We start from the raw sequence: 13,947 nt of genomic DNA on the forward strand, positions 1-13,947 counted from the left end.
TCTTTCCTTTTCTTCTCCGTCCGGATCCGACCGCCATGTCCATCTCTTAACATCTGCAGGACAAACATGTCAGACTCTGCATATATTCAGCGCCAATACACAATCTTCTTATCTATAAACCCCTGTTATAAAGACCGCCTTGGTGTCCTGCACAGTAAAAGGGAAGGTAGGTAGGTAGCCAGGTAAATAGTTTGTATGTAGGTAGGTAGGAATATAAATAGGTAGTTAGATAGCCAGGTATATAGGCAGTTAGTTAGGCCTCCATAGAGAGACGCAAAGTCCACAGCACCAGTCTGGAGGCTCCGGTCGGTGAAAATGGAGCTGAAGTTTATTGGTTACAAAAAGCAACGTTTCAGCTCTATTTTCACTGCCTGGAGCCTCCAGAATGGTGCTGTGGACTTTGCGTCTCTCCATGGTTGTTTTCTGGATTGGCAGTCCAGGTGACCACGGGCACAGTGGATGGGTCCAGTGCTGTTCTCCACCTACCTTCTGTAGTTAGGTATCCAGGTACAAAGTTAAGTTGCCAGGGAGTTAGTCAAGTAGGTAGCCAGCTCCCCCTCCACCCAGTGACGGATCCAGAATCTAGTCTGGAGGGGCATTAGGAAAAAACCCTATGTAGGTAGTAGGTAGCCCTCCTATTAGTTTAGTAGTTTGTTCCCATATTAGCTAGGCAGGAACATAGTAGATAGTCCCCCACATTATGTGTAGGAAGCAGAGTTCCTTGCATTAGGTGTAGGCAGCAGAGTTCCCCCATAGCGGGTGTAGGCAGCAGAGTTCCCCGCAGTGGGTGTAGGCAGCAGAGTTACCCCCACAGTAGGTGTAGGCAGCAGAGTTAACCCCACAGTAGGTGTAGGCAGCAGAGTTCCCCCACAGTAGGGGTAGGCAACAGAGTTCCCCCCTAGTAGGGGTAGTCAACAGAGTTTCCCCACAGTAGGGGTAGGCAACAGGGTCCCCCAACAGTAGGTGTAGGCAGCAGGGTCCCCATACAGTAGGTGTAGGCAGCAGGGTTCCCCCACAGTTGGTGAAGGCAGAACAATCCCCCCCACAGTAGGTGTAGGCAACAGGGTCCCCCAACAGTAGGTGTAGGCAGCAGGGTCCCCATACAGTAGGTGTAGGCAGCAGGGTTCCCCCACAGTTGGTGAAGGCAGAACAATCCCCCCCACAGTAGGTGTAGGCAACAGGGTCCCCCAACAGTAGGTGTAGGCAGCAGGGTCCCCATACAGTAGGTGTAGGCAGCAGGGTTCCCCCACAGTTGGTGAAGGCAGAACAATCCCCCCCAAAGTAGGTGTAGGCAGTAGGGACCCCCAAAGTAGATGTAGGCAGCAGGGCCCCCCACAGTAGGTGTAGGCAGCAGGGTCCCCCCCCCCCCACAGTAAGTAAGGAGGAGGAGTTCACGCCATGCACGGATGACCAGGGTGCCGCGCTGGAGATCATGGGGGTCCCCAGCAGCGGGACCCCCGCAATCGTACATCTTATCCCCATCCTTTGGAAAGGGCATAAGATGTTTCTCGGCAGAGTACCCCTTTAAGGAGGCCAGTCATGCAGTTTACATATTGAAGGCTACACAATCCGCGCCATATTGTCTACAGGACATAAGGCGCGCTGCGGCTAACGAATCGATTGTTCTAATAACGTGAGGTTTTAATGGAAGTGAACAATATTAGATACGTGTCCTGACACCCATTGTGTGTGGAGAAGTCCATATACCCGTCAGGAAACTGATTAGTCCTAAAAGGAACCGTTCAGACCCGACTATGTGGGAGACAGGACAGGACGGGGTGGAACCGCCTGGCAGCCCCGGGGGATCATGATTAGAGGATTAAAAAATGCAAAAACGGAAAGTGGCTGGAAGAAATAGACACGATTTAGGGTTCGTCAGCAAACGAGATAATAAGACGCTGTTCACACCGTAATAAACAACATAAACCTATGAAGAACACTGAGCCCTATAGCAGTGGTCTTCAACCTGCGGACCTCCAGATGTTGCAAAACTACAACTCCCAGCAAGCCCGGACAGCCAACGGCTGTCCGGGCATGCTGGGAGTTGTAGTTTTGCAACAGCTGGAGACACCCTGGTTGGAAAACACTGCATTAGGCACTGTGATTTTTTTTTGTGGGTCCGACTAGTGATCACATGACCCAGTTCCATTAAGGAAATGCATTAATGCAACAATTGTCAGGACATGCTGGGAGTTGTAGTTTTGCAACAGCTGGAGGTCCACAAGTTGAAGACCACTGCCCTATAGAAATAAAGATGACATCGAACCCTCTTTAGCGTTTCTTACTCCCTTTAGTTTAGTCAGGTGAGGTGGAATTTACCAGTTCTTTAAAGCGTACCTGTCCAATCCCCCCCCCCCCCCTCGCCCAACCGAAAAAAACTGTCATACGTAGTGTTGAGCGCGAATAATCGAATAGCAAATTTTTATCGCAAATATCGGCACTCCGCGATTTCGCAAATATTTAGAATATAGCGATATGTATTCGTTATGACAAATATTCGTTTTTTTTTATAATGATTTGATGAATGATATATACTGTGTAAATAAAAAGTAATCACCCCTCCCCCCTCGTCTCTGCTTCCAGCTTGTGGGCCAATGAGAAGGATGTAAATACAATTGTCAGAGGTTAGCAACATCCCTAGCAACCAATAGGAGAGTAGTTAGTTGAAAGATATAATCGCGCATGCGCATTTTGCGAATTTCATTACGAATTCGCGAATATAGGAAAAAATATTCATCCATATATTTGCGAAATATCTCGAATTTGAATATGGCACATGCCACTCATCACTAGTTATATGTTACTCAGTTCCTCATCCTGATCATGTACATGTAATTTTTATGTGTCTACAACCTATATTTCTCTCAGAATTACCTTTATTTACTTGCTCTGTGAGGTTTCTGTCCATGCAGAGGCAGGGGGTGTGTCCCTCTCTTCTCCTCACTGTGATAACTCCTCCCCCTTCTTCCTCACTCTGCTCTAACTCACAGAGGGCCCTGGATCTGCCTGCAGCCCTGACAATCACTCATTGTGTCCATGACGGGTCCATGACCACTGGACACTGCAGGACTGGTACATGTCCCAGGAGGCAGGGGGACCCCTAGTGGCCAGTTTTTTTTACTGCCTTTTTTAGTATGAAATACTGAAAATTTTCTGATGAAAGCAATTGCAAAACCTATTGTTTATAACATATCAAAAGTTATTGTATCTGACAGTGCCCATTTAAAGGGGAACTCTGTTCCTACACATCTTATCTCCTATCCAAAGGATAGGGAATGAGTTGTCTGATCTCCCTGCTGCACCCGACATTTGTTTAGATCATTAGATGCATCTCCAGAGGCTCATGACATCACGGTCACGCCCCTACCATAGACTTGCATTGAGGGGGCGTGACCGTGACATCACGAGCAGGGCGTGACTACAGCTCTGGGGTATAATACAGGATATAACTCAGGATCAGTACAGGATCAGTAATGTAATGTATGTACACAGTGACCTCACCAGCAGAATAGTGAGTACAGCTCTGGGGTATAATACAGGATATAACTCAGGATCAGTACAGGATAAGTAATGTAATGTATGTACACAGTGATCTCACCAGCAGAATAGTGAGTACAGCTCTGGAGTATAATACAGGATATAACTCAGGATCAGTACAGGATAAGTAATGTAATGTATGTACACAGTGACCTCACCAGCAGAATAGTGAGTGCAGCTCTGGGGTATAATACAGGATATAACTCAGGATCAGTACAGGATAAGTAATGTAATGTATGTACACAGTGACCTCACCAGCAGAATAGTGAGTGCAGCTCTGGAGTATAATACAGGATATAACTCAGGATCAGTACAGGATATAACTCAGGAACAGTACAGGATATAACTCAGGATCAGTACAGGATCAGTACAGGATCAGTACAGGATCAGTACAGGATAAGTAATGTATGTACACAGTGATCTCACCAGCAGAATAGTGAGTACAGCTCTGGAGTATAATACAGGATATAACTCAGGATCAGTACAGGATAAGTAATGTAATGTATGTACACAGTAACCTCACCAGCAGAATAGTAAGTACAGCTCTGGAGTATAATACAGGATATAACTCAGGATCAGTACAGGATAAGTAATGTAATGTATGTACACAGTGATCTCACCAGCAGAATAGTGAGTACAGCTCTGGGGTATAATACAGGATATAACTCAGGATCAGTACAGGATAAGTAATGTAATGTATGTACACAGTGACCTCACCAGCAGAATAGTGAGTACAGCTCTGGAGTATAATACAGGATATAACTCAGGATCAGTACAGGATAAGTAATGTAATGTATGTACACAGTGATCTCACCAGCAGAATAGTGAGTACAGCTCTGGAGTATAATACAGGATATAACTCAGGATCAGTACAGGATAAGTAATGTAATGTATGTACACAGTGACCTCACCAGCAGAATAGTGAGTACAGCTCTGGAGTATAATACAGGATATAACTCAGGATCAGTACAGGATAAGTAATGTAATGTATGTACACAGTGATCTCACCAGCAGAATAGTGAGTACAGCTCTGGAGTATAATACAGGATATAACTCAGGATCAGTACAGGATAAGTAATGTGATGTATGTACACAGTGACCTCACCAGCAGAATAGTGAGTACAGCTCTGGAGTATAATACAGGATATAACTCAGGATCAGTACAGGATAAGTAATGTAATGTATGTACACAGTGACCTCACCAGCAGAATAGTGAGTACAGCTCTGGAGTATAATACAGGATATAACTCAGGATCAGTACAGGATAAGTAATGTAATGTATGTACACAGTGACCTCACCAGCAGAATAGTGAGTACAGCTCTGAAGTATAATACAGGATATAACTCAGGATCAGTACAGGATAAGTAATGTAATGTATATACACAGTGATCTCACCAGCAGAATAGTGAGTACAGCTCTGGAGTATAATACAGGATATAACTCAGGATCAGTACAGGATAAGTAATGTAATGTACACAGTGACCTCACCAGCAGAATAGTGAGTACAGCTCTGGAGTATAATACAGGATATAACTCAGGATCAGTACAGGATAAGTAATGTAATGTATGTACACAGTGATCTCACCAGCAGAATAGTGAGTACAGCTCTGGGGTATAATACAGGATATAACTCAGGATCAGTACAGGATAAGTAATGTAATGTATGTACACAGTGACCTCACCAGCAGAATAGTGAGTACAGCTCTGGAGTATAATACAGGATATAACTCAGGATCAGTACAGGATAAGTAATGTAATGTATGTACACAGTGATCTCACCAGCAGAATAGTGAGTACAGCTCTGGAGTATAATACAGGATATAACTCAGGATCAGTACAGGATAAGTAATGTAATGTATGTACACAGTGACCTCACCAGCAGAATAGTGAGTACAGCTCTGGAGTATAATACAGGATATAACTCAGGATCAGTACAGGATAAGTAATGTAATGTATGTACACAGTGATCTCACCAGCAGAATAGTGAGTACAGCTCTGGAGTATAATACAGGATATAACTCAGGATCAGTACAGGATAAGTAATGTGATGTATGTACACAGTGACCTCACCAGCAGAATAGTGAGTACAGCTCTGGAGTATAATACAGGATATAACTCAGGATCAGTACAGGATAAGTAATGTAATGTATGTACACAGTGACCTCACCAGCAGAATAGTGAGTACAGCTCTGGAGTATAATACAGGATATAACTCAGGATCAGTACAGGATAAGTAATGTAATGTATGTACACAGTGACCTCACCAGCAGAATAGTGAGTACAGCTCTGAAGTATAATACAGGATATAACTCAGGATCAGTACAGGATAAGTAATGTAATGTATATACACAGTGATCTCACCAGCAGAATAGTGAGTACAGCTCTGGAGTATAATACAGGATATAACTCAGGATCAGTACAGGATAAGTAATGTAATGTACACAGTGACCTCACCAGCAGAATAGTGAGTACAGCTCTGGAGTATAATACAGGATATAACTCAGGATCAGTACAGGATAAGTAATGTAATGTATGTACACAGTGACCTCACCAGCAGAATAGTGAGTACAGCTCTGGAGTATAATACAGGATATAACTCAGGATCAGTACAGGATAAGTAATGTAATGTATGTACACAGTGACCTCACCAGCAGAATAGTGAGTACAGCTCTGAAGTATAATACAGGATATAACTCAGGATCAGTACAGGATAAGTAATGTAATGTATATACACAGTGATCTCACCAGCAGAATAGTGAGTACAGCTCTGGAGTATAATACAGGATATAACTCAGGATCAGTACAGGATAAGTAATGTAATGTACACAGTGACCTCACCAGCAGAATAGTGAGTACAGCTCTGGAGTATAATACAGGATATAACTCAGGATCAGTACAGGATAAGTAATGTAATGTATGTACACAGTGATCTCACCAGCAGAATAGTGAGTACAGCTCTGGGGTATAATACAGGATATAACTCAGGATCAGTACAGGATAAGTAATGTAATGTATGTACACAGTGACCTCACCAGCAGAATAGTGAGTACAGCTCTGGAGTATAATACAGGATATAACTCAGGATCAGTACAGGATAAGTAATGTAATGTATGTACACAGTGATCTCACCAGCAGAATAGTGAGTACAGCTCTGGAGTATAATACAGGATATAACTCAGGATCAGTACAGGATAAGTAATGTAATGTATGTACACAGTGACCTCACCAGCAGAATAGTGAGTACAGCTCTGGAGTATAATACAGGATATAACTCAGGATCAGTACAGGATAAGTAATGTAATGTATGTACACAGTGATCTCACCAGCAGAATAGTGAGTACAGCTCTGGAGTATAATACAGGATATAACTCAGGATCAGTACAGGATAAGTAATGTGATGTATGTACACAGTGACCTCACCAGCAGAATAGTGAGTACAGCTCTGGAGTATAATACAGGATATAACTCAGGATCAGTACAGGATAAGTAATGTAATGTATGTACACAGTGACCTCACCAGCAGAATAGTGAGTACAGCTCTGGAGTATAATACAGGATATAACTCAGGATCAGTACAGGATAAGTAATGTAATGTATGTACACAGTGACCTCACCAGCAGAATAGTGAGTACAGCTCTGAAGTATAATACAGGATATAACTCAGGATCAGTACAGGATAAGTAATGTAATGTATATACACAGTGATCTCACCAGCAGAATAGTGAGTACAGCTCTGGAGTATAATACAGGATATAACTCAGGATCAGTACAGGATAAGTAATGTAATGTACACAGTGACCTCACCAGCAGAATAGTGAGTACAGCTCTGGAGTATAATACAGGATATAACTCAGGATCAGTACAGGATAAGTAATATAATGTATGTACACAGTGACCTCACCAGCAGAATAGTGAGTACAGCTCCGGAGTATAATACAGTATATAACTCAGGATCAGTACAGGATAAGTAATGTAATGTATGTACACAGTGACCTCACCAGCAGAATAGTGAGTACAGCTCCGGAGTATAATACAGTATATAACTCAGGATCAGTACAGGATAAGTAATGTAATGTATGTACACAGTGATCTCACCAGCAGAATAGTGAGTACAGCTCTGGGGTATAATACAGGATATAACTCAGGATCAGTACAGGATAAGTAATGTAATGTATGTACACAGTGACCTCACCAGCAGAATAGTGAGTGCAGCTCTGGAGTATAATACAGGATCAGTAATGTAATGTGTTGCTCTTTAAGGAGCCCTATAAAATATGCCAATGATTTCTCGTGCTGTGAACTCCACCTCCTTATATAAAGTCATCTCCACCCCAGAGCGGAACAGACGGAACGATTATCACACAAGTCGACAGTTGTGATCAGAAGGAAACAATAATAAAATGTACCAACCGGCCTCTAACGTGGTGACGATGCAGCCGGGACCTGTGTCCTATCAGCCCCCCCAGAAGGATTATTTGGTTTGGTCCATCATTAACCTGATCTGCTGCTGTCTGCCGCTCGGGATCGCCGCCCTCATCTTCTCCATCAAGGTAACGTCCGAAAAAACCTCAAATCCTTTTATATTTTTCCCTTATTATTTTATTTCTCTTATATTTTACAGTGATTTTGTTTCTGTAACTTTTACGTTGTTTATAAAGTTATTTTCTTTAGTTGTTTTAGTTTTTTCTTTAGTTTTATTTATTTCTTGTTTGTTACTTTTGCTCTTTTCTTATAATTCTTTTGTGTTTCCTTTTATTTCTTTGTTTTTATCCTTTCCTATTCCTTATGTTTCTTTTATTCCTTGCACTCTTTTTTCTTGCACATGTTTTCACAGGTTTTATATTGTTTGTTTGGTTTTTTTTATCACATTTTCCTTTTTCACCTTTGACTTTTTCTTTCTTTTTTTCTTTTTTCGTGTTTATCTGTTGTTAGAAACGTCTCTTTCAGCTGGAATAGTAAAGGGAGCGAAGCCTTGTTTACTACCCCTAACAATCCTCCTCCTCCAGCCCCCGTAACAGTCTGTGACCACCACAGGATCAGCCCACCCTGCCCTGAAACCCTCTGTGCTGCTGTGAGGGGATTGATGCTATAACATCCCACTTGCTCATATGTGACCTCCGCACCCTCCCTCGCCCCGCAGTGGGAATATTGCACAATGGTTTATAAGTGAAACATTCCACAAGTTTCTGCCAAAAGAATGTTATAAAAAAGCAAATGGCGCCTGCGCGGAGAATAAATGCGCCGGATTGTTAATTCACATGTGGAAATGTTTAGAGAATTGTCAAAAAATCTGCAGAAACAAAAGGCGAATTGTACATGAGGAGAAGGGGCGCGCGCCCCCTGACATTCCCCCGCACCCTCTATGTCACTGTTTCCCAACCATGGCGCCTCCAGCTGTTGCAAAACTACAACCCCCAGCATGCCCGGACAGCCGTTGGCTGTCCGGGCATGCTGGAAGTTGTAGTTTTGAAACAGCTGGAGGCACCCCTGGTTGGGAAACACTGACCTATACTATATACTACTATATGGTCCAACATGCTGGGAGTTGTAGTTTTGCAACAGCTGGAGGCTCCCCTGGTTGGGAAACACTGACCTATACTGTATACTACTATATAGTCCAACATGCTGGGAGTTGTAGTTTTGCAACAGCTGGAGGCTCCCCTGGTTGGGAAATACTGACCTATACTATATACTACTATATAGTCCAACATGCTGGGAGTTGTAGTTTTGCAACAGCTGGAGGCTCCCCTGGTTGGGAAACACTGACCTATACTACTGTATATACTACTATATGGTACAACATGCTGGGAGTTGTAGTTTTACGACAGCTGGAGGCACCCCTGGTTGGGAAACACTGACCAGTGCTATATACTACTGTAAAGTCCAACATGCTGGGAGTTGTAGTTTTGCAACAGCTGGAGGCGCCCTGGTTGGGAAACACTGACCTATACTATACACTACTATATGGTCCAACATGCTGGGAGTTGTAGTTTTACAACAGCTGGAGGCACCCCTGGTTGGGAAACACTGACCTATACTATATACTACTATATGGTCCAACATGCTGGGAGTTATAGTTTTACAACAGCTGGAGGCTCCCCTGGTTGGGAAACACTGACCTATACTATATTCTACTATATAGTCCAACATGCTGGGAGTTATAGTTTTACAACAGCTGGAGGCACTGACCTATACTATATACTACTATATAGTCCAACATGCTGGGAGTTATAGTTTTACAACAGCTGGAGGCTCCCCTGGTTGGGAAACAATGACCTATACTATATACTACTATATAATCCAATATGCTGGGAGTTATAGTTTTACAACAGCTGGAGGCGCCCTGGTTGGGAATCCCTACTCTATGTGATCCCCTCTGTGTCCTCAGTCTGGGAGGCTGAAGATTTATGGTCCAACAAGTTTTATTAAAACGTTTTTCATTGCTTAAAGTTATAAAGTACAATGTAACAAATATGAAGAGTTAAAGGGGAACTCCACTGGAATTTTTTTTTTATTGATGTATTTATTTATTTAATCAACTGGTGCCAGAAAGTTAAACAGATTGGTAAATTACTTCTTTTAAAAAATCTTAATCCTTCCAGTACTTATCAGCCGCTGTATGTTCCACAAGTTCTTTTTGAATTTCCTTCCTGTCTGACCACAGTGCTCTCTGCTGCCACCTCTGTCCATATCAGGAACTGTCCAGAGCAGGAGAGGTTTGCTATGGGGATTTGCTTCTACTCTGGACAGTTCCTGATATGGACAGAGGTGGCAGCAGAGAGCACTGTGGTCAGACAGGAAGGAAATTCAAAAAGAAAAGAACTTCCTGTGGAGCATATAACAGCTGATAAGTATTGGAAGGATTAAAATGTTTAAATAGAAGTAATTTACAAAATCTGTTTTCCAGTGGAGTTCCCCTTTAATAAAGGAATAGAATGAAAGGAAGAAAGTATTTGCCCCCCTGGTGATCTTGTACGTTCGCACTGACGATTTATCTGAACAGTGAGAGACGGAAGAACAACAAAAAACCCAGAAAAACACATTTACATAAGTTATGAACTGATCTGAAATAAGTATTTGACCCCCTATAAATCAGCAAGATTTCTGCCTTTGATACAGTTGAGATTAGAAGCACTCTCTCTCATACTCTCTTTATCTTCCTTATTTATCTATCTTGTTTTTTTCTATGTTCTTCCCTCTTTTTATCTCTTACTTTATGTGTATTGTTTTATTCCTTCTTTATTGCATGTTGTCTGGTTTATCGACCATATGTCAAGGTGTTGTCGATCCGGACCCAGAGGAAGTCGTGACGTTTTACTAATCTCCACTGTAATCATTTGTCATAAATACTTGACTCCATTATTTGTTAGTAAACGGCTTCTATTCCTACCTATTGTACCTTCCTGCCCCCCCAGATACTCCTGAAAATAATCTGGACTTTCCAAAATCTCCACAGTCGGATTTATACAGACTAACATACTAAACTTGGTCTTGTCAACATGTAATGACCTTTGTTTATTTACTTATATTTTTCTATACTGTCGAAAAAAATATGTTTTATAGAAAAATTCTTTAATAAATAAACAGTTAAAAGAAAAAAAGAAGCCCTCTTTTATACAGGTAAGGAGCTGAGATTAGGAACACTCTCTTATACAGGTAAAAAAAATTAGAAATGAGATTAGGAGCACTCTCTTATACAGGTAAAAAAAATTAGAAATGAGATTAGGAGCACTCTCTTATACAGGTAAGTAGCTGAGATTAGGAGCACTCTCTTATACAGGTAAGTAGCTGAGATTAGGAGCACTCTCTTATACAGGTTGTGACACGGCAGTGCAACGCATGTCAGGGAACACGGGGAGAATAGCAGGAGAAAAACTATTCATCTTATTCTCCTGCTTCTCCCATTAAAAAACAACGGCGCCCAACAGACCCCATAATAATAAATGGGATCTGTCAGGACCCGTGGTTGCACATTGTGCCCGTCCGGATAATGGACGTTAAAGGCATTAAAGAAAAAAAGAGTCTAATGGGTGTTTTCCGACAGGGCACAATGGCAGTGTGAAAGGGGCCTAAGGAGCTGAGATTAGGAACACTCTCTTATACAGGTAATTAGTTGAGATTAGAAGCACTCTCTTATACAGGTAATGAGCTGAGATTAGGAGCACTCTCTTATACAGGTAATGAGCTGAAATTAGGAGCACTCTCTTATACAGGTAATGAGCTGAGATTAGGAGCACTCTCTTATACAGGTAATGAGCTGAGATTAGGAGCACTCTCTTATACAGGTAATGAGCTGAGATTAGGAGCACTCTCTTATACAGGTAAGGAGCTGAGATTTGGAGCACTCTTTTAAAGGGAGAGCTACCTGTACAATCAGAGGCAATCAGAGTCCAAACTCTTCACCCAGACCAAAGAGCTGTCCAAAGATGTCAGGGACAAGATGGTGACCTACACAATGTTTTTTTCATCCTCCACAACTAAACAAATCTTTATGCCCCTGGGACTTGAGGCAGGACTGTTGTAATATTAGTGACTATTCCAGACTATGGGGGGCTCGGAGGTGGAAGCGAGATTCCAGAGTAACAGGTTGTTCTGTGGTGGGATATACACTGTATACCCTCGTGGATATTAGATGCCGGATTATCAGAGTTTTGCTGCTGGAACAAATGTCTTCTATCTGTTCACAATTCTGTTCTGTGTTTTTTTGTTATATCGGGGTGATGACAATGGCGCCTCCATGTCAGCTTTCGCATGGGTCCTTGGCAGCTCAATGGTTATCACTGGGATCCTTGGTTCAAATCCCACCAGGGACAACATCTGCAAAGAGTTTGTATGTTCTCCCCAAGCTGAAATATGAAGAATTATAATAAAGTATTATTATTATAAGGGTAGAATTGCCCTTCAGGGCACCAGGAAAGCTGAATGACAACCTGTGTGGGAGCCATGATGGCCACGACATTACCTGTCACCTGAGCTGTGGGAGTGATGATGGCGGCCATATTGTCACCCAGTAATAAATGTCCATGTTCCTTCTATCACTAATGATTTCTCCTTTTCCTCCACAGACCCGCGATGCCACTCACCAGAATAACGCCTCCCTGGCCGCCAAGCACTCCGGCACCGCCAAAAACCTGAATATCGCCGCCACAGTGATCGGCGTGGTTGTAACCATCATCTTTCTGATCCTTTACTTTGTCGTTATTTTACACTATAAGCCTCCCGAATAACACCCCCGAGAGGGAAAATATTCAATAAAATCCTCTTACACTCCCGCCATCTCCTGTCATGTTTTCTACCGATGTGGCTGACACAATTATTCCGCACTTGTCAGTAGGAGCTGTAATGTTGTAAACGTCTTTATGGCGTCCATTATCTGCGGCTGTGATGGAGGAGGGTGGTGGGTATTGGGGGTGATGTCAGCTCCGGTATCTGCCGCGCTCCCAAGGAGTTACCCTGGACTCTAGTAAGATAACACCACCAATGGTTCATATTGTTGTGCTAAATGGGTGCGGCCAAAAACTTTCTATATGTTGTACATTTTGGCAAAACATTATACATCACTATACATCATGTACAAAAACTTAGATCGTAGGGGTCTGACCGCTAGGACCCCCGCAATCGCATGTACAGGGCCTAGGCTCTCAGCAGGACCCCATGCAGAGGTCGACGTGGTCTGTTCCCGGGGAGAGCCAGGGCCCCATACAGGAAATAGTGGGGGGCCCAGCAGTCAGACCCCCCACGATCTAAAACTTTCCTCCTATGTTGCGGATAGGGAATACGTTTTTATGGAGAATATTTCTCCTTTAACCTTTCTAATATACCTCATAAGAAAATTGCATTTCCTTTATATAGAAATCATGGCTTTTACAAAAAAGGCCACCAGGTGTCCCCATACCATCCAGAACATTATCCTGTCCGGCTGCAGCATCATCTATGTCCCAGGAGAAGCGCAGGCAGGGACAAGGTCCAGGAAGTGGGGGCGGGACTAGAAATCCTCTGTGCTCACTCCTGTCCTATCAGACTGCAAAATGAAAACAGAGAGGAAGGGGTTACAGAGCAGCCTGCAGTGATTGGATGAGGAGACCAGAGAGGAAGGGGTTACAGAGCAGCCTGCAGTGATTGGATGAGGAGACCAGAGAGGAAGGGGTTACAGAGCAGCCTGCAGTGATTGGATGAGGAGACCCAGAGAGGAAGGGGTTACAGAGCAGCCTGCAGTGATTGGATGAAGAGACACGAGAGGAAGGGGTTACAGAGTAGCCTGCAGTAATTGGAGGAGGAGACCAGAAAGGAAGGGGTTACAGAGCAGCCTGCAGTGATTGGATGAGGAGACCAGAGAGGAAGGGGTTACAGAGCAGCCTGCAGTGATTGGATGAGGAGACCAGAGAGGAAGGGGTTACAGAGCAGCCTGC

The 13,947-nt window shown here is 43.1% G+C and overlaps 1 protein-coding gene across 1 annotated transcript; it reads left to right on the forward strand.

The window, feature by feature from the left end:
- Positions 1-315: 315 nt before the first annotated feature.
- LOC130294235 (dispanin subfamily A member 2b-like) lies at positions 316-12,809 on the forward strand. Its single transcript, XM_056543820.1, has 3 exons — positions 316-415; positions 7,922-8,088; positions 12,604-12,809. The coding sequence occupies exons 1-3, from the start codon at positions 316-318 to the stop codon at positions 12,763-12,765; spliced, it is 429 nt and encodes a 142-aa protein (XP_056399795.1). The 3' UTR covers positions 12,766-12,809.
- The last annotated feature ends 1,138 nt before the right edge of the window (positions 12,810-13,947 follow it).

This window comes from Hyla sarda, chromosome 10 (assembly GCF_029499605.1).
Source record: "Hyla sarda isolate aHylSar1 chromosome 10, aHylSar1.hap1, whole genome shotgun sequence".
NCBI lineage: Eukaryota > Metazoa > Chordata > Amphibia > Anura > Hylidae > Hyla > Hyla sarda.